Below are 21,144 nucleotides of genomic sequence, written 5' to 3' on the forward strand. Positions count from 1 at the left end.
GAAAAGAGTGTGACATCAAGTATTTTTTAATACAAATGTGTATATAAAAATTAGTTTATGAAAAGTACTTTGTGACAAATGGCGAGGGTGTTAAAAAAATTGAAAAAAAAAGTGCAACATCATTTATGGACAGCCCCTTACCAAGAAATTGGACAAAGATTTACAGAACTATGTACATGCAGTTTGAATTAGCTCCATACCCATTGCATTATTCAATGAAAGTGACTGAGGAAGTGCAGAAAGCCAGCACTTCCTCAGTAAGAAATTTGTTAGAAGTAATTAATAAGTAAATGTACTAAAAGTCCCCGACCCTGGGGAGGGGGATAGAGGGTTTAAAGGTGGGAAGGGGGAATCGAAATTTGTGGTTTTCAATTATATCTCCGAAACGGCAGGAAAAATGTGTTCCGAATAAAAGTAAAAGTCAACTAAATTTATTGTGAAATTGTTTTCATACAGAAATGTCACATTTCCAGAGTTATTTTAGTACTCGTTCTTTAAAACCAATACTTTTCAAAAAAAATTCTCGTTCTTTTTGTCTCAGAGTGTCTGTGCCAAGCAGGCGCTCAAAGAATCTTGTGCAGCAATCATGTGCCAAGGATCCTGACGCTTTTCTGTGTCTTGAAAATCCACCGGCTAAACACTTGAACTGCAGATTCAAACCTGATACCAAAGAAATACAAAGGCTCTGCCCAATCAAAGCGACACCTAACTGGCAAGCAATCATTCTGCTGATGTTTTTTCTTAAGAAAATAGAAAATATTGCTTTCGCATTTTTGTTTAGTGGGCATATTTCTTTAGGATGACAGGCTGGTCACGTTACCATAAACTCAAAATATTAGTACTATAAAATAATTCAAATACTACTATAAAATTACTACTGTAAAATAATTCAAACTAAATTTATAAAAAAAATATTAGGAGAAATTGTCCAGTTTTCGTTAGAGATGAATATCCCCTGGAATGAGCGAAAACCGCAAAGTAACAGTCCTGCAAAAAACTAAACTAACCTCCTTTTGAACTGTGGGACGAGCCCAAAAGATGGTTAAAAAAACTAAGTAAAAAACGGTTAACACTGATTATCTGTACTTTTAGAGCTAAAAACTGAAGTTGAACTATAATAATAATAAGCAAATAAAAAAAAAGGATTTAAAATTTATTTTATTGAAAGATTTTTATTCTGCACCATCTCTTACATGTTCTTAATGGCGGTGTGACTGATGAAAAGTGTTTTCATCACAGTGGTGTCATCTGACCCTTTGACCCTACCCTGAATAATTTCCAATTAAATGAATCGTAACAAATGATGGTCTTGAAAAAAATTAATTAGTTAAGGAGTTGTTACAGTGCCATGAGGACATATGCAGGGATGATTGTGAGTTCCTAAAAAAATACCTGAAAGATTCATCCAAAAAAAACTAGTATGTTGTGGCCATCACGAAACTTTCTTCTATATTTTTCCTTTTTCTGATCCCTCCCCATGCTTGACGAGGAAGCAATATTCCCAACAAAAACCAAATTACACATGCAAAAACTTGACGACTATCCCAATGTCTGAATTATTGCAAAAGCAAAGCAAAGAGCGAAAATTGAAAGTTATTTTAAAAGCCTTGCTTGAAATAATTACAAATATTTTATGTGTTAACAAACATAAGATGGCAACAGTTAAAAATTTTAAATCATTGAGATAATATTTCCGGTCATTTCCATACAATTAAAATCACGAGAAATACGCAGACGACAATCTATTACGATTTATCTTTCTTATTGTTGCATTAATAAAGCTATTTTTATTCGCAAAAAAAAAAAAAAAAATCAACACCTCTTGGAGCGATTGGCGTCAAAATTGAACCAAAGCCTGTTTACATATGGATTCACATATATTCCAAATTTCAACCAGAACGTAGCATTACTTCTTGAGATAGGGCACTCACAATGGAAAAAAAGAACGGGCGATTGCGCTACCCACTTTTTAGCTGTTGACACCAAAATAAAATCAGCTCTTATACCCACTAAGGGCTACTTGCCGATAAATTTTTCTTTCATTCCGTTCATTATTTCTTGAGATACAGCAGTCACAATTGACGACAAAAAACGTTCTATAGCTCAACCCCCGTTTGAGTTATTGACACCAAAATTGAATCAGCACCTGTTCCTGTTAATACCAACATATGGACCAAATTTTGTTTGATTCCGCCAGTTACTTCCTGAGGAATAGCAAGCACGCGTAACTCGAAAAACGTTCCATTGCTCCACCCCCCTTGGAGGAATTCGCGCCAAAAACTAATGGGCACAAGTTCACATAGTGGCACATACGTGTACTAAATTTCGTTCGATTTCATGCGGTAGTTTTTGTTGTAGAGCGGCCACAAAAAACTGGTCACACACAGACGTGACACACATACACACACACATACAGACAGACAGACATTTTCCAAAAATGGTCGAAATGGACTCAGCACACCTCAAAACGTTCGAATCCGTCAAAATTCGAAATTCGAAAATTTGCACGAATCCAATACTTTCTTCTATATATTAGATATAGAAGAAAGTAAAAACCGGGAGCGAGGGGTCATTTTTCAAACTACAGTGTGCTCGCGATATCACAAAGTCGAAGGGAAGGTAAAAAAAATTAGAGGCATCGAGTTTTCAAAATAACAAGTTCATAATTATCATAAAATAATATTCTAAAAATTAGTCACGAGAGTTAAGAATAAGTGGAAAAATATAATGAAAGTTGGAAAAAAAAAATCTCAATACAGTAAAAAAAATTTTAATTTTTAAAATGAGCCAAAAATAATAGAGAAAAAAGAACCCTTTAGTCAAGTAGCCAAATGCAGTAATTTACCACGATTAAATTTATCAAATATTTGAATTACCAAGTTGTATAATGGTTTCAAACGAGTTTCGAGAGCGCCGGAAAAAAAGAAGTTGGATGAAGGATTGCCCCATTCCGTGTTCCAGGGTTTTCCGTTCATCTCCCCTTTTTACGGAGGTGGAAATACTGTCAAAAGGTCCAATGAAATGGCGTGAGAAAGGATTGAGAAGTTTTAGGTAGGTTTTTATTTGGTCTCCTCAGGATTTTTTTTTTCTGACATCCCTGGGGTCTAGGATGAAAGTGAAGTAGATAAGCTTCTCTGAATCATTCCTAACCCCCCCCCCCCGAGAGAAATAATGAAGGGTGTGAGAAATTTTTGATAACATTCCTAGAGTTTCTACAAGACAAGGAACTTCGATTTTTTCCGTAAAAATTATATTTGATTTCAAAAAATATTCGACAAAACAAGGTTTGATTAAAAACTCTGACATAAGAATGAAAAATAACAGATAAATTCGCAAAATCAAGAGGAAAAATAATTGTCCAAGATATCGAGAATATACTGTAACACCTAATACTTAAAAAGACACAATTTTTATGCATATGGGTACAAGGTCTGTTAGGAAAGTATCCAACAATTAGCTGAAAGAAAAAAACATCTGAATACTCAGCAATAAAAATTAACCCCCCCCCCCCACCAACCTGGCAAAGTAGTTTCCCTGGAACTCCCCACACTTTTCCCAATATTGCTATCATTATTAGAAACATTCCGAAAAGACCCGTTCCACAAAGAAGTTTAGCTTGGCAGTCAATGCAACCATAATGTTCTCTCTGTTCTGAAATGTTGTACAATTCAATCACCTCTTAGGTTTGGGGAACAGCCAGAAGTCACAGGGGGCCATAATAGGAGAGAAAGAGATTGATGAATATTAATAATTATGAAATAATTGCAAAAATTAGGAATAAGGGGAGGGGGTGAAATTGTGGAGCTAGGGAGATCAAAGCAAGACAAAAACACCAGTATCAACCTGCTTGTATGTGTTAATTCTTTGAGGTGCCAATTTTTAAACTTTCTTTCAGTCATCTAACATAAACTTCAACAATTCGCTTTTCTCTGTGTCATCTCACCTCTTAGCGTTATGCTTTGGCTTTAAACAATTGGCTGAAAAATATTTTAAACATGGGTTACCAAACAAAATCAATCTGCCTCGATGGGCAGGGGCGTAGCTAGGGGGGGGGGGACACCCCGCCCCCCCGAAACGCTTGTCTCAAAAAAAAAAAAAAAAAAGAGAAGAGAAAGAAAAAAAGAAGAAAAAGAAAAAAAAAACAGAACATTTTTTTAAGTAACAAAGGTCAAAAATTCACTTTGTTCCCCCCCCCCCCCCAATGCCATTGAAAATCTGCTCTATGAGTGACCCTCAAGTATAAAGACGCATCCCTCTACTGCGACAATTTTTCGATGATTGAGTGAAATTTGACACTTCGCTTTAGAAATGAGATTGATTTGTTACATCCACGTATATGTAGCCTTTCATTGTCATAGATTCTGCAAATTGTTAAATTTGTTTAATTTTATGAGCAGCGCAGTGGGAATATTGCATACAGTCGAATCTGTATATTTCGAATTTCACAGGAAAGAAAAGAAAAATCGATATAAAGAGTTTTGGAGATATGGGGGCTTTAAGAAACTTTATAGAAATTTGCAATATGATCGATACTCAAGACAATATGGGCTCTTGATTAAAATTCCTCTGAATAATTTTTGTTAGGTATTTATTCCTTTATTACATTATTAAGTGCTTTATTGCGAGTTTAAGGAATCATTTTGACAGTAAAAGAAACTTTAAGCATATCTTTTTCAAGAAAAAGTCTTTTATTGGTTTTTTTTTTTATCCCTGATTTTTTTTTTTTTTTTTGATTCATTATTTATCCTCTTGAGGTTAGCAATTGCTGCAAATCTAACTTGGTTAATATTCTATGATTTTCCTTTTTTCATCACTTGAAAAAATCTTATATTTTCTTTTCACTTCTATCATTTCGTTTTTCTTAGGAATCACAATTTTAAGAAAGAGAGCAACCAAAGAACAGTACTAATCCAGATAACAGAGTGAAATGGCTTTTAACTTGAATGACGTTTAACCATGAACTTGAAAAGTTCATCTTACATGTCAAACCTCTGAATTTCACCCCTTTACTCTTCTTCCAAGAAAGTGCGCGAAACGACTGTCCTTTTATTTAAATCTTCCTAGAAAGCCTATTCGTGGAACGTTTTTCTCCCTTTTTTCCACTGCCTTCTCAGCTCTTGAAGACAATTCTTCTGTTTCTGAAGTTGAAGAAAATGTTTTTGTTTGCTGCTTTAAAGATCACTGGGCTTCGAATCCGAAAATGATAGCATAACCGTGCTTAGAGACGATAGAGGTTTTTGTTGGTCTGGTCTCGTGTGTGTCATAGGTCATAGTCAAAACTGCCTTTGGTAACCAGAGTATCTATTGCAATCACATTGATTTTTCAGCCAGTATTAACTGCGTATTCTTTTGGAAACGTACAGTCTGTTTAGAATAGTACATTCTAAGTGAAAGTTGCTACATAATGAAGCGAGCAAAACCGATAACAAGATTTTTTAAACACAAAGAAAACAATGAAAATGACGAAAAGGATTGTTCTAAAAGAGAAAGTTAACGTCGTCTGAAGAAAACGAAGTACAGTCTGCAAAGCAGCATTAGTCCCATCGGACCCTTCTAAAGGTAATTTTATTTTAATTCAAAAGAAAAACTGCATAGCATTACATGAATAAAATGTTTAAAAACGAAATGAATCTAGATTATTTCTGTTAGCTTGGTTCGCTTTAAAAAGTAGAATATAAAGAAGACTTCTGTTTATAACACTCGAAAATTGCAGTTGCTCTCTCAAATAGATATTTATGTAAATTCTAAAGCAGCTAATAAAATTAAAAATAAAAACTGGAAAGGGGAACAGATGGTATGCAGCTTTGAGCGAATAACTTTCTACCGTCTATATTTCTTCCCTAATTTTTTTTATTCAAATTTTATTAACTGCTTTAGAATTAGCACAAATGTAAATACATAAATAAAATTAACATATAAATATAACGATATGAAAAGCAATTTCATTTTTTGCGGGTTATAATTCAAGAAGTCTTTTTTTATTTTATTTCATACTTTTAATGCTAATCAAATTAGTAAAAATAGTCTTTATAGTCTGATTACCGATGAGATTGAAAGCCAAACATTCAGTTTACAGGCGGAAATGGAAGTATCTATTAACTTTCAGGGATACCAGCTTTTGTAGATGTGTGTTAACCTCTAAATTAAGCAGTCACCCTGAAATGAACGGAACACGCTCATCAGATATTGAATTTTCCATAACATTAAAAAAATGTAAAAAAAATTTCTTTGCTTTTGTTTTGTTTGACACAAGTGTATCAGACTTCGAGCACCCCATTCCAAAGTATTTAAGATTCACCTCCCTCTTATTTTTTTAATACTAAAAAAAGTTTATATATATATATATATAAAGTACCCCCCCGCTCCCCCGAATGTCGGGTCTAGCTACGCCTCTGTCGATGGGTCAACTGCCCATCAAAGGAGAAATTTAAATTTCAAGAACTTTTAAAGCAGTGTAGACATTGCAAGTCTTTTTAAAACCATATTTGTTTCAAATTAAATTAAAAACCGAAGTTCAGAAAGCAAATAACGGAAGATTTTAAAAGTTTTTTTCTTTTTTAATATTCTTTGTGTAAACATAAAAAAAGCTTGAAATAAAATGCAATATATAGAAAATGCACACATGATTTTTGGTAAAATTTTATTAAAAAATTAATTTTTTGTGACTAATAGGAAGTCAAATTCTTGAAATTCATAAACACATGCGCATAGAATCATTAATACAACTATCTCATGTCTTACACAGAAATAAAGCATCAGGTATAAAATTCATATTCACCTTGAAATTTATGATAAGTAATAAAAGAACTATTTTTGAATATTTTTTGAAAGAATATAATAAAATTTTAAATAATAATTGTCAATTATAAAAACAATACATTTTCTGACAAATAATTTAAATCAATATTCAGAGTATATTTTCCCCGCACAATACAAAGAATCATTAAAGTCAATAAATAAATTTCAAACAAAATAATTCTTAAAAAATATCTAAATGAATGTAATAAATTAATAAATAATTCATCCATCTAAATTATATATCTGTCATCAAAATAGGAAAAAGAATGAATTAATATACTTTCTTTTACTTCCACCTTTAATCAAAAAATATTCAAAGTAAAAAAAAAAAGAAAAGAAGCCAAATCTGTCACTTCTATTATGCAGTTTGTAACATTTGTCGCACCATGTACTGTAATATGCCTCCATGGCGAAAATATGTTAATTCAACTTCGGTATCAAAGCGAACAATCACCTCGAAGGATTTCCCATCATTCAGCTGAAAAAAAAGTTTTTGAAATGCATGATTAAAACATTAACACAAATAAAAGTTGAGCATCTAGCAACCATGTTTTTAAACATACAGTTTTTAAAATTTTTATGATATGGTACACAGGGTGTCTCAAAAAAGTTCATCACATTTCAAAAGTGTGTAATTTTTATTTAAATGTAGATACAGGGACGGACAACATCTTCAAGTGCTTGAAATATTTGCAAGTTTTACGTAGAAATTGTCAATGCATCTCCCTCTTGTTGCACGGCACACATCTAACTAAAAATCGAGTTCCTCCCATACCTGTTGCACAGTGGTGCACACAAGGAGTGGGTCGAGGGGTTCCAGATCCCTCCCATCCAGTGTTGCCAGATTGGGGGAAATTTCCCCATTTTTGGGAAATCTGGTGCTCTCTGGGGAAATTTTGGGGAAATGGGCTTTGAGGGGAATTCTTTGGGGAAAAAAAATTTTCTTGGGGGAAAACCTGGGGGAAAAAAACTCCAGGAAAAAATATTTTTTTTCATGTTTAGATTCGCGTCAAGAAGCAGTAATTACATTGTTTGTATCAAACAGCGTTAGTTTAGCTTTAATCAACTTTATGGAATTCGTATTTCGCATTATGTGGAATATTATGCTACGGAATTGGCATTAATGTTGTGCTTGAGTAACTAGTTGATACGTGAAACGGGTAAAAATAAGTATGATGAAGAATGTTCTTGGATAAATATATACAAAAATCATAGTTTAAATGTACATACAGAAGCAGAGTAGTAAATGCAAGTAGAAAAAAAACATTTGGCTATTTCTCATCTCTCGGTCAGGCGCTTGTATTTATGACTAGTGGCACTTGCATGGCTTTGCCCGTAGTAGAAAATTAAAAGGTCTTTTGGTTCCCCTGTATATATACAAATGATACATGGTGAATTTCTCGCCAATTGGCTTGCCCACATTACGGTTCCACTTTATGATAGCTTGGTAATTTACTCGTCCATCTTATGATAATTTTGCTCTGGAAAATGTTCTTAAAATTGGAATAGAAAAAGAACAAAATCGAATTTTCGAAAAATTGCTTAAAGGTGCACACCCCCATGCTACCAACTAATTCTTTGCCAAATTTCATGAAAATCGGCAGAATGGCGCAATGCGTGTCACAGAGACCTGACAGACAGAGAAACTTTCAGCTTTATTATTAGTACAGATAAAGAAAGGTATTGATAAAGAAGACAAAAAAAAAAAAAGAAAAGAAAAAAAAGAAGAAAAAAAAGCAAAAATGGGAAGAAAAAAAAAATTTCCAAGAGACAAAAATATTAGACTAAGTTGATTTATTTTCTAAAAATATTAACGGAAAAATAATTTTAATTTGGGGAATTTTGGTAGAAAACATCGCTTTTTGGGGAAAAATTGGAAGGGAATTGGGGAAATCTGGATTTGACCATCTGGCAACACTGCTTCCATCGCCCTTGAGTTTTTTTGATTGACTAATAATCCTGTGTATGTAGTGCGTAAAATGATTCCAAGTCAAGGTAATAGTAATTTCAGATTCAATCAAAATTTTTTTTCTATTCCTTCCCCTGCAAAATCGAACTAAAGGTCAACATAAGTTGTTCTACAATGATGATTTTTCTTTGCTGTTTTGATTTTCAATTAGGAGAAAAGTAAATACATTCATTCTTGTGCTTTCTGGTATTTTAATTAAGAGTATTTGTTTTTAATAAATTTCTTTTATTAACTAATGCTAAGTATTTACTCAATATTTTTTAAAAAATGTTTTCAATCAATAAATTTAAATGAATATGCTTGAATTTGTGTTGGAGCATGATATGAGAATTAAAAGAATACGTTTGGATTCATGTTGGAGTATGATATGAGAATGATGTTCAGTCTTGGACTTCTCCATAGAAAAATTCTTGTGTACGCATCTACTGCTGCAGCAGTGGTGTTCCCATAGAGTTATACTCCATGTACGCCATATGCTCTCATACATTTTTTAGACACATAGCGTATACTCTCAAGCTTCAAAAATTTAGGGCATAATGCTTCATATAAAAAATTCATTATTAGAATACTATCTCCAAATTTTCCAAATTATAAAACAAAATTTGCCAAGCAAGGGGTTTTTGGAAGGTTACCATGACTTTTCATTGGAGAACCAAAGCTAAGCAAAACATTTTTCACTGTCAATTGTTCCAAACAACTTTAAGTTCCTCAACATGTGTGATTGGCATTCTAATAAGGTAATTGTTAAACTATTAAACTAAGGTTGGATTCTTAATAAATATAGTTTTACATAAAAGTTTCAAATTGATTTTAAAAACCCAAAATTGCACAAAAAATAATTACCTGCACAACGGTTTTCTGCCCAGGTACTAGGTTCTCAGGAATATGAATTGAATACAGCTCATAACCAGTCAGCCCAAGAGAGTCAGCATTTTCTCCAGGTAAGAACTGAAGTGGTATCAATCCCATGCCTACAAGGTTACTACGATGGATTCGCTCAAAGCTTTCTGCTATGACCGCACGTACACCCTAAGTGTTGAATAAGGGAAGAAAAAGAAAGATATTTTCTTATATTTCATATAATTCAATTAAAAAAAGAAAGCTAATTTTTGGCCTACAGTAACCGCTACCTATATGAATCAAGTTTATTCTTAACAGTCTAGATTCAATTAAGAGGCTTATTCAACTACGTAAAAATTAGTTCATATCTTTTCTAATGTGAAATCCTACAAAAATGCAAGAGGAGTCATTTTCAGTTACACAAGATGAAGTATTGTTATAAGTATATGTTCGTTAAAGATATTCACAATCTTTGATTATGAAAAAAATGTACCATAAAGCAGCGTGATAAAGGAGTTACAGAATTCAAATTTTAACTTCCATGAGCATAAAAAAATGCCTAAGGAGGGGCTGTAATTAATTTTAACATTTTTTTACAAAACGATCAGTAGTCCTCAGAATGAGAGCCTTGTTGCAATAATGGTAACACTACTGGTGACAAAACCAAGAACATGGAAGCCCTGCAAACACCATGTCTCTCTACACCTCACTCTACGATTGACTGGTCCCCGGAAAACTCATTACAAGTGGACAACATCCTGCTTCCCCTTCTTTCCCTATAGCACAAAAAAATAAATAAATAATTCTACAAAAAAAAAATAAATAAATAAATAAATAAATAAATAAAATAAAAAGATTTGAATGATGAACCATGTGCTTGGGGTAAATGATTCATTTAAGCCAAGGTTGGCAAGGTTTTGGACACTACAGTATAATGGTTTTGCCTGAAACTGTCCAACAGTATGTTTTTTTGTAAAATTGTTTTGTGTGTGAAAATGTCAAAAAAAAAAAAAAAAAAAAAATATTAATAATAATAAAATAAATATATAAATAAAATAAAATCTATTACTAATATTTTATGTTAAAAATTAATTGAATGTGAAAATTTAAGTATATATAGTTATAAGTATATAAAACTTACTGCTGACTCTAATCTAGTTACTAAGAAGTTGCAAACTCTTCATTAAAATTTTCAATTAGTACATACATGTCCGAAAATTAAATATATTTTTTGTAACAGTAGCCAAATTTTTCACACATGATGCATGTGTGCCAAAGAGAGTAAACAAAATATAGTGCAATAACTGATTTGCATACAATAAATGATTATTTTTCATCTGAAGAAAAATCCATAGATCTGAGACTTTTGCAGCTTTGGAGTAGTTTTTCTTTTCTTGCCGACAGTGCCATTCCATGGTCTGAAATTAAAATTCCCACCAATCAAACCTAGAAAATGCTAATATTCTTTTCTAAATTTTATCAGGCCATTATATATTAAGTGTTAAGCCCAGTGGCTCAGTGGCAGTACTTCATGTTTCCAAGGTGCAGTCCTGAAATGTGAAATCCGTGTGTCGCGATAAGGTTTGGCTGTCTTTCAAATTTATATATATGTTACCGTTAAAGTATATAATGCAGTTATTTTATAGAATACCTAGTTATTCCATGAAATAACTGATCGTGTCCGTTAAAATGTGTAACATGTTATTAATTTGACACTTTAATTAGTTATTCTATGAAATAACTAGGTATTCTATAAATTAATTAATGACAGTTAAAGTGTAAAATAAACAATTTATCTAAAATGAAATAACTAAGCATTCTATAAATAAACTAATGATAGACAATTAAAATGAAAAAGAAGCAATTTATCTAATTTATGCAGCATATAAATGGTATTTATGGAAACTTATCATAAAATCATTTGTTACAACAAGGATTACTAAAATGACACTTGGAATTACAAAGAACATTATTTCATACTTTAACGGCAACATATATATCATAAACGTTCTTATGTAAATTATTATTTATCTAATTAAACTATGTTTTGGAGCCATTATATTTCTCAGCAGTTGACACACAATTCTTAGTGACTCATTAAGGACGTAACACACAAATCTTTAAAAATATGCACATTATGTAGATCGTCATTTTGGAAAAAGGGTAACTAAAAAAAAGAAAGAAAGAAAGGCTTTCAAGTTACTTAAAAAAACTATTTTATAATTTGATTCCTGGAAGAAAATCTGCATTATAATATTGGAAAATAAGAACAAAATGTTCAACTATAAAAAAATTGGAATAACTTTTCAACAAACCAAAAGATATGGCCCTTTAGCTGCCCAATCTCGAGATGAACCACATCCATAATCTTTTCCAGCTATGATGATCAATTGCTTGCCTTCAGATTTGTATTTCTCTGCAGCATCAAAAACATCCATCTAAAAAATAAGAGAAATATTTTAAACTGATATGATTTCAGAGTTAGTTTTATTTTCATTACATTAATGATAATTAAATATTTGAGAAAAATGTTCAAAAGTTCACATCAAGTTACTATGATTTATTTCAATTATTTAACTAAAAGAAATTCTTTACCTCAACGGAACTTTCTATATGCTTTGTTTTTGGAGCGGCTTTGTTTAGGAATTTATTACGAAGACGTATGTTTGCAAAAGTTCCTCGAGCCATCACTTCATCATTTCCTCTGCGAGCACCATATGAATTAAATTCTCTCGGTGTTAAGCTGAAATATTACATTTACTATTAACAAAAGTTTCATAATTACTGTTGTACAATTGAAACCTTTTCAACTTAAAGCATTGTAAATGGTTGCATACATATTGAACACGAGCAGATTAAAAAAACAATCGTAATATTATTGTACATTATACAATGGTATATTGAACAACTGCTACATTAAGTACTATAAAGGTAATGTTAAAAAAAGACTAAGAGCTGTTGGTATTTGCAGGGCCGGATTTAGGGGAGGGCAGGTGGGGCTACTGCCCCAGGGCCCCCACAATAAAATGTTTACAAAATATCCTAACTTTTACGGGTCAGCAAATTTTACCTTTTTTCTCTCAGACATTTTTTTTTTTTGTATTTATACAAAGAATGCTTGCACAAAAATAATATTATTATCGATATATCAGAAAGCCCTGATTGCAAGTATCAATTTACTATCAATTTTTTATTTGATCGAGCATTTCAGTGGCAATATATATATTTTTTATTCATTTAATTTGTACCTATGAGTTAAAGAGAAATAAAGTAAGTAACAAAAATCCGAAAAACGGTTAACTTTGCAGGTCATCCTTACAACTTCTTGCTTCTTGAGCGCAAAAATTTTAAAATTATTTGACGAAATGACTTGAATGGAAATTTAACAAAAATATCTATTGAACACGTCGATTTTCTCCCACTTCTCCCTTTTTTTTGACATTTTTTAATGATAACAAAGAATTCTGAATTAATCATTAAAAATCTGTTATAATTTTCTATTAGCAAATAGATTGTATGGGGGCCCTCTTTTTTTTTTTTTTTAAACCAAAGAAAGGATTTAGCCCTTTAAGTTGGTGAAACCCCTATAATATATCAAAGTATCTGATATTCTTGAAAATATGATGCTCTTTTTGAACCCTGATTAGGAGCCACCACTTCTTTGTTGCCCCTGGGCTTCCACATTTCCAAATCCGGGCCTGGGTACTTGTGCCAATTTAAACAAGGAGGCAATTTCTTCAATCAAAAAAAAGTTTTATGTGATTAGGTTCACTAAAACATTTTTTTTTTTGATTTACAGAATTGCAGAAATCAGTGGCGTGGTGAAAGGAGGAGGGGATAAGGGTAAAAACATCACCTAGAGATCTTGGTTTTAACATAATTACGAATCTTAATACAATAGTTCATACACATTTATGGACTCTTTTGTCCAAAACAAAGACAAATACAAGGGAGAGGTGATTGGGGCGATCGGCCCTCCCTTGAGGGAGCCTACATCGGCATTTTTTTCAAATTGATGTCCTAAAACGCAATTGCCGACTACCTTTGACGACATTTAACTAATAGTAGGGGGGCATACTACATTCCGTGGGAAATTTCATGAGGAAATTGTGAGACCAACTTTAATATATTCCTTATGGTCTGTGTAACTATGCCTCACCGGGTGTTTTGCTTGAATTTGTGTCAGACGGCCTGTATGACGTCATCAATCCAAGATGGCGGCTTTAATGAGTTTTTGCAATTATGAGTTAATTTTTGGGTACTTTTCTTAATTTTCTGGTGAATTTACTTGATTAATATTCTATTTATCTTCTTATTATAAATTAAAAACAAAATATTTAAGTTTTTTGTTTATTAATTCATTTAAAAAAAAAATCTGATAAATCTTTTTTCACTTTGGCTCTCAGAATTAGCTGTTTTAAAAGTACCTCAGGTGAACTTTCCCAGTTAAAATTACTTTTAATTTTCAGGCTAAGATCACTAAACATTAGTACAGTCGAGCCTCGTTAATTCGAACACGATTATAACGAACTACTGCTAAAGCGAACAACATTTGCGATTCCCGTCCTTCTGTTGAAAAACACTTAACACATCTAACACTATTGTTTTTCGGAGAAAACTAGCTCCTGTTGAGATCGTTTTAACGTGGTTTGACAGTATAATCGTTTTACAGAATTTTAATAACCTGTATACCCCCTGACCCCCTAAACTCTTTGACCGGATATGAATAATGTACACTGGGGGTGCTCTTAAGGAATTTGTAGGGATAGTAGAAGAGAAAGCTTCAGCGTAGAGATGGTATTGTTTGTCAGTTCGTTGGTGAATAGTCTGCAAATCTTCAAATACAGTTATTTTTTCCTTAACTTATCACTGCTATTTTATTCACAATGTCTTCTCTCCCAGAAACTCATTTACAAGTTTTTTTGCCTCCATCTTCGAAAAAAGCAAGGCTAAAAATTAATAATAAACTATGTATTTTTTGTCAGATTAAGAAGAAGTGCCCATTAGTTAAATCCATTGGTTATGATAAATTGTTAGAATGTATCAAGAAGAGAGTAGAATGGAATGACCAAGAGTATATACATTACTTACTGAACGATTAACGAATGTGACCGTAGAAGAATTGAAAAATGAAAACGCATCATGGCATGCAGGATGCTAAGAAAAGTGCACCCATAAAGCAAGCATGGACAGAAGTAAGAGATTTCACGAAATGGATACGAATAAACTATATTGTTCTACTTCCATTCATGAAGACAATGTTGTAGGCTACACACAACGAGATCCAAAATTGTCATTGGTGACAAAGATAAGTGGTTTTTCTGCCTCGGAAAAGGCGGTATAAGAAAACCATTGGTGGCGATAAAAACAGATTCTGCAGGTCAGCAATTAAAAAAAGCCATTGAAATTTGCAAAAATGAAACTTTCAAAATTAAACTCAGTGACTGTACAGATCCAGGAGATCCTCATGCAAAGAACATTTTAGACCATAAATATTGCTGGGCAAAACATGTGTTTAATCTTTTACGAAAAAATTGCGATCCTGATGTAGTAACAGAGCCACAAGACATTATTTCTAATAAAGCAACAGACGTAGAATTCCTGTGTGCAGTAAATGATTTTCTTGTTCAGGGAAATGTTACTACAATAGCAGACCTTGAAATGAATTATCAGTCAATTGCCAATAAGAATTAAGGAAAAAATAAAACGCATAAAGAAATTAAAAATCTCATTCAAGAAGAAATTGATGATGCTATATTTAGTAATCCAAAAAGTGTAAATGAGTCGCGACGCGTATCTTTAAAGGAAACTGCAGATATTACCCTATCTAATGCATAAGATTATTTTATAGACATTGGAAAAAAAATGAGAACTATTGAAGTTGCAAACATTTTACGCAAAGCAGTTTTATCTGGTCAGAAATGGACATTTACAGGATCTTTTGAACAGAATCAAATAGTTGATGCCGTTCCAATCGAAGTTGATCAGTTTTTAAATGGTGCTGCAACGGAAAATTCGAAATTAATTCTATTTCTGAGGTGCACGACAATATCCTGCTGAATAAAGCTAAAAGACTGTCACACATATTCATGTATAAAATATTGTCTCCGTACCAAGCTTCGAAAGAAACTGTTCATCGACACGTCCGAGATGTGCCTTTGCAAGTTGGTGTTGGCCTTACTATGTACTCTGCTACCCGAAGTAAATGTATAATTGATTTTTTACACAAACTAGGTGTTTCGATTGATTATGCTAAAGTTCTACGCTTGGAAACATAGTTCGCAAATGGGTTAATAAGGCGCATGGATGATAGTGACGGGATGTATATTCCTCCTGATTTGAAAAAGGCAAGATTTTTATTTTGTGCTGCAGATAACATTGATTTCCTTGATGACACATCTTATGGGAAGGGTACTTTGCATGGAATTGTAATGGTACTTTATCAACAGAAAAAAGACTCGGATAGACAAATTCCACTTTCTCTTATCATACCTTCAGCATCCCGTTCCCTTTCGACATTACCTCAGTTCCTGACTGAAATAACGTCCTATAAAATTGCAAAGACAAGTAAGCCCAAATGTTCAGCATATGGGGAAGCATTAAAAGATAAGAAAACACAAAGAGAGAAATTAAGGCATTATGACAGCATTAGGACCAGAAAAAACTCGAGGAATATTAGAACTCCATGCTCTACCAGAATGTGATACAACAGGTTCACTTGCTAAGAAGGGAAACCATCTTTTTGAAAAATTTATAAGACGGCAGACAAAAATACTTTTTGATGCTCTGAGTCATCTGGGGTCAACGGAAGAATTTAATGCAAATGATAAAGTTGCTATTGAAGGATTTATTTGCTCCTTGTATATGCTGCTGACCAAGATTTCAGATATTAGAGAACTTCGTTGGTTCATGTTTTCCAAGCAGTAGGTAAAAATGAAATTTTGCCTCCTACAAGGGCATCTTTGTACCCATATATTTTAAGAGCGCATTATCAGGTATTAGAGTGGCGTCTTGCTGACCAGCAGCACCCGAATTCACCAACACCGTTAGACTTCGAATATTTAAAAGAAAGACAACTTATATGCTTCAGTTATGTGTACATCCGTGTGCACCTGAATCCATCTTGAAATTAGTTCGATGCAGCTGCGTAAAGGGCAAATGCATTGTTTCATGCAAATGCAAATCTTAAAACATTGCATGAACTGAACTTAGTATGTCTGGAGCTGATGAGGACTTATGTGAAAATCGCAGCCAACAAAGCGATATTGATGACACTTTAAGTAAGACCTGCTTGTTTATTTTTAAATCTATATTTTTGAATTAAAATCGGAGTTTAAATAATTTATTCATTACTTAGAGCACAAAAAATGTAAATAATAAAATTGTCGTTGCTTCCGATATTAAGCAACGGAAATTGTAAATTTTTTCTACATTAAAAAACAAAAAAAAAGCTTCTTATAACCCCAAAAGCACATGTATGCAAATAATTTTACAGGTTTTTTGGAATAATAAATTTGATTTTAATCGTACAAGCATTCTAAAATGTATTTAACTGCTATTGTTTACTAAAAAAGTTCATAAAATCTGTATCGAAAATCAAAAAATAACAAAATAAATAAATTTTATACATATAATTTGTTTTTAAATTTGAAATATAATAGTATTAAAATATTAAATATGTAATAAAAGTTGAAAACATTTCATAAGATGCCTTAAAAATGAGTCAAAACCGAAAATTTTCATCAATATCTACTGCAGCCGCCATCTTGGATTAATGACGTCACACAGGCCGTCTGACACAATGTCAAGCAAAACACCCGGTGAGGCATAGTTATATAGGCCATAAGGAAAGCATTAGAATTGGTCTCACAATTTCCTCACGAAATTTCCCACGGAGGGTCTTTTACCCTAAGTATGCTACTGGAATACTATAAAGGAATGAAGTTCGAATCTTCCTTCTGGAAACATTTCAGATTTGAAGTTACAAAACGGTTATTTCAGATTATTATCTTTAGCAATGTTAGGAGGACGAGTTTGAAGGACTTCCCCTGGGTATTTTTTAAAATGCAAGTCTTAATGGCGCAATTGTAGACACTTCATGTAGCATCTGGAGAAGAAATGGGTTCAGTGAATTTCCTCCTGCAATTTTCGAAGCTGAAGCTTCCAAAGCGCTATTTTAGACGACCTTCAATCACCTAAGGAGGACGGGGTTTCGAACCATTTCCCCGGTATCACTACGAAATTGAAGCTCTAAAACACAATTTTAGAATAACTCTTTCAACGGAAAAGGAAAGGAATAAGTTCGGGGACTTCCTTGGATAAATCTCGAGATTTTAGTTGTATCAGAAGAAATAATGTGGAACTCCCCCCCCCCCCCAACCATGCAAGAAGTGTTGTCAAAAAAAAAATCAACCGACCCCTCCTTGAGCAGTTTCTGGATCCGCCCATGATTCAAAACAAACCCTCCAGAAGGTAATTCTGCGCTACTGTAATAAATAAACTAATGTAAAATTCCAAGGCCATATGTGATTGAAATTGCCTATTGTTTTATACGCCTTTTTGACAGATTGTCGTTGATAATGAAACAGAAATCACTGCCATGGTTCAAGAGCAAAGTCACCATTCTACATTTCTTTCTAGCTCAGTGACTGCAAGTCATTAGACTAAAGATCAGTGCAATTACTTTACTGTCCAACCACAGATTGTATGGAATTTTCAAACGTCCAGATGAGACGAATCTATCTGAATAAGGGGGAAAAGTAAAAATTTGATGCGCGTATTCTGCTCATTCGAATGAGACTCTACTTCTGCAAAAGCTGACATTGCTAAAAATAATAGATTTGTCGATTTCCAGCTGTAAAACAGATGTTTGTCTTTCCATACAATCCGTGGTCAGACAGTAATGAGGTTTTAATACATAAATATGTCATTCACTTATTTATTGATTGAAATAAGAGAAAAATACAAAATGAATCAAACATACCCATGGTTAGCTAGATATCTTGCAGCAGGACTGTTACGTGATATACTACCAGCTGGTGATATGTGATCAGTGGTGACAGAATCTCCTAAATGCAGAAGTACTCTAGCATTTTCAATGTCTTTCATTACAGGTAAAGCAACTGCCTGCATAAAGACATTAGAAAATAAATAAATCAATCAAAAATGAATATTTATTTATACTAGTGTTCCCTCAGTGGTCAAAATTTGATCATATTCATAAATGAATATTTGAGAAAACTTGAATGAATTTAACTACAGTGAAACCTCCGAATAGCAGACAGTCAAGGGACTAGAAGTTTTGTTCGTTATTGGGAGGTGTCCGATATTAGGAGGAACTACTTAATTTACCTTTTTCAAAACGGACTGTTGTACCCTTTGTAAAACACAATCGAAACAATTGCGAAAGGTTTACTACATTTTACTTCAAGTGTAATAAATCTGTTTTTTCTTAATAAAGGTATACTAACAGCACACACTTGTCTTAAAAAGCATTTAATCAATTAAAGTAATCAGTTAAAACATTACAAAATCCAAAACATTAATTTTTTCTTTCAATGTCAGTCTCTTTCTTTTAGTTGCCATTTTAAAACTCAAATAATATTGTCACACAAAAAAATCAACTAAATCAACACACCTTTAGGAAAGTTTGCAACTGCAAAGCTACGATTGCTGCATGAAAAGCAGGTTCGCTTGCCAATCAATTCATCTCAGGGTATAAATATCCCATTACCAACGGCGGCGATTCGGCGGAGCAACCCCCCTCCCCCCACACACACTTTTTATCGTTAATTTATTTTATCTCGAGTATCACTATTGCATGATTGACAGTTCGCAATATGACCTTGAATATGGACAAATATTTTTCATGTCTAAAAATTAAACAACTCAACGAAACCACGGCCCCATAAAGCCGACTGCTACCGGCGCCGGTCTGCTCAATTGCATCTCCCGAGAGCCCCAGTTAGAAAAAGCTCCCAGTTTCCTCTTTTTTATCTTAACTTTTGAATAGTTATTGTGTACAAAATTCATTAAAATCTTAAGAAAAACGTACGTTAATTGTTAGACTGACATCAGTTTTCATTTATCTGCTTCAAATACTCTCAAAACTAGCCATAACAAAATTATGACTTTTTTTTCTTTTTCATTTTTTTGTTGCCCGCAAAAAGTACCATGTCTTTTAGTTTTTTTTTTTTTTTGCCTCCAACTTTTAAGCCCCAATTGCTGCTTCTGCCCATTACCACCCTTTTAATTATAAGAAACAGTGATAAGGAAATGACGGGGGGTGGGGGGGGGGGAATATCAGTTGTGGAGAATGAAAAGCTTTGTAAGGCAAGCAGTTACTAAGAAATTCTGTGAAAAGAAAAAAAAACTGGAAGTGCTACGATTGCAAGGGAAATTTTTTGTGAAATAACTGTCCGTTATTTGAAGTGTCCGTTATTCAGAGTGAATTACATGAAATGGCCTATATTGAGGGACTGGGACTTGCAAAAATGTCCGTTAATTAGAGATGTCCGTTATTCGGGAGTGTCCGTTAAGGGAGGTTTCACTGTATATATATACACATACATACATACATACACATATGAGACAGTGAGAAGCAAAGGAATAAGTGGACATTTTCAAATTTTGAGTATGAAATGTGTTATTCGGGAGTGTCCGTTACGGGAGGTTTCACTGTATTTCCAACATTTTTATTTCTACTCTTACTCAAGTTTACTGCATATCGGGGGAAACGTACAATTTTTATATGTACATGCAATACCAAACAGTAATAATCTACTCCAATTTTACTTTTTGTCTGTTAATCTCAAAATAAATGGGTGAAAGAGGATATTTCGGTAATGAAGTCATTTCTGAAATTTTAAAAGTATTTTTGTTTTTGAAAGAGCATGCATCAAAACATGAGTTTTAGCCATTTTTCAAATGATTTTAGTTGTTAAAAAATGTTTTTTTTAACAATTATTTTAATCGGTGCGCAGATTGAAATTCATTTTTTATGCTTCTGCACATTGCATCAAAAGCGACAAAATGCCATTCACTGATGCGATTAGCCCACATGGCAAATTATCATAACCTGGAAACGGGGTTGACAGCAAAGCATAAACATTTAGCGCTTCGATGGAGCAGCGCAGCAAAGTGCATCACTTGTAACATCATAAAGAGAGCGCCTTATATCCAGAATCGGACTTTTAATAACTGCTGTGAAAATGAAAGTATTTTCCGACTCCAAGTTAATATTATTATTATTTTTTTTGCTTATTCTATCAATTTCAGTGACTAAAAGTAGTACTTTTGACCAAAGGAAGCAATTCCATTGAGAAATTTGTGTGGTCGTCAAATTCTTGGCTTGAACAATTTTATATTAGATACCATGTTGCTTTGTGCTAACCCTAATCAAATATATATTTTTCTACTCTTTGTTTACATATGCAAAAGAAAAACATTTTTCGCCCTGGCATTGGAAACAACAAATTTGACGTCAATGAATAAAAATCCCCAATTATCCAATTTTCGAAATCTTTCCATATGAAATG

At 33.0% G+C, this 21,144-nt stretch overlaps 1 protein-coding gene across 2 annotated transcripts in view; it reads right to left on the reverse strand.

Annotated features, from left to right (window-relative positions):
- Window positions 1-6,623: 6,623 nt before the first annotated feature.
- LOC129235308 (cytoplasmic aconitate hydratase-like) overlaps window positions 6,624-21,144 on the reverse strand; it is an 85,112-nt gene continuing 70,591 nt past the window's right edge. For both annotated transcript variants that reach the window (XM_054869041.1, XM_054869042.1), the window contains 5 exons: window positions 18,591-18,733; window positions 12,203-12,350; window positions 11,923-12,045; window positions 9,611-9,796; window positions 6,624-7,276 (listed from right to left, as the gene is read on the reverse strand). In XM_054869041.1, the coding sequence (XP_054725016.1) occupies window positions 7,157-7,276; window positions 9,611-9,796; window positions 11,923-12,045; window positions 12,203-12,350; window positions 18,591-18,733 (720 nt within the window). In that variant the 3' untranslated portion in view covers window positions 6,624-7,156. The remainder of the gene's footprint in view (window positions 7,277-9,610; window positions 9,797-11,922; window positions 12,046-12,202; window positions 12,351-18,590; window positions 18,734-21,144) is intronic.

Source organism: Uloborus diversus, chromosome 2, assembly GCF_026930045.1.
Source record: "Uloborus diversus isolate 005 chromosome 2, Udiv.v.3.1, whole genome shotgun sequence".
NCBI lineage: Eukaryota > Metazoa > Arthropoda > Arachnida > Araneae > Uloboridae > Uloborus > Uloborus diversus.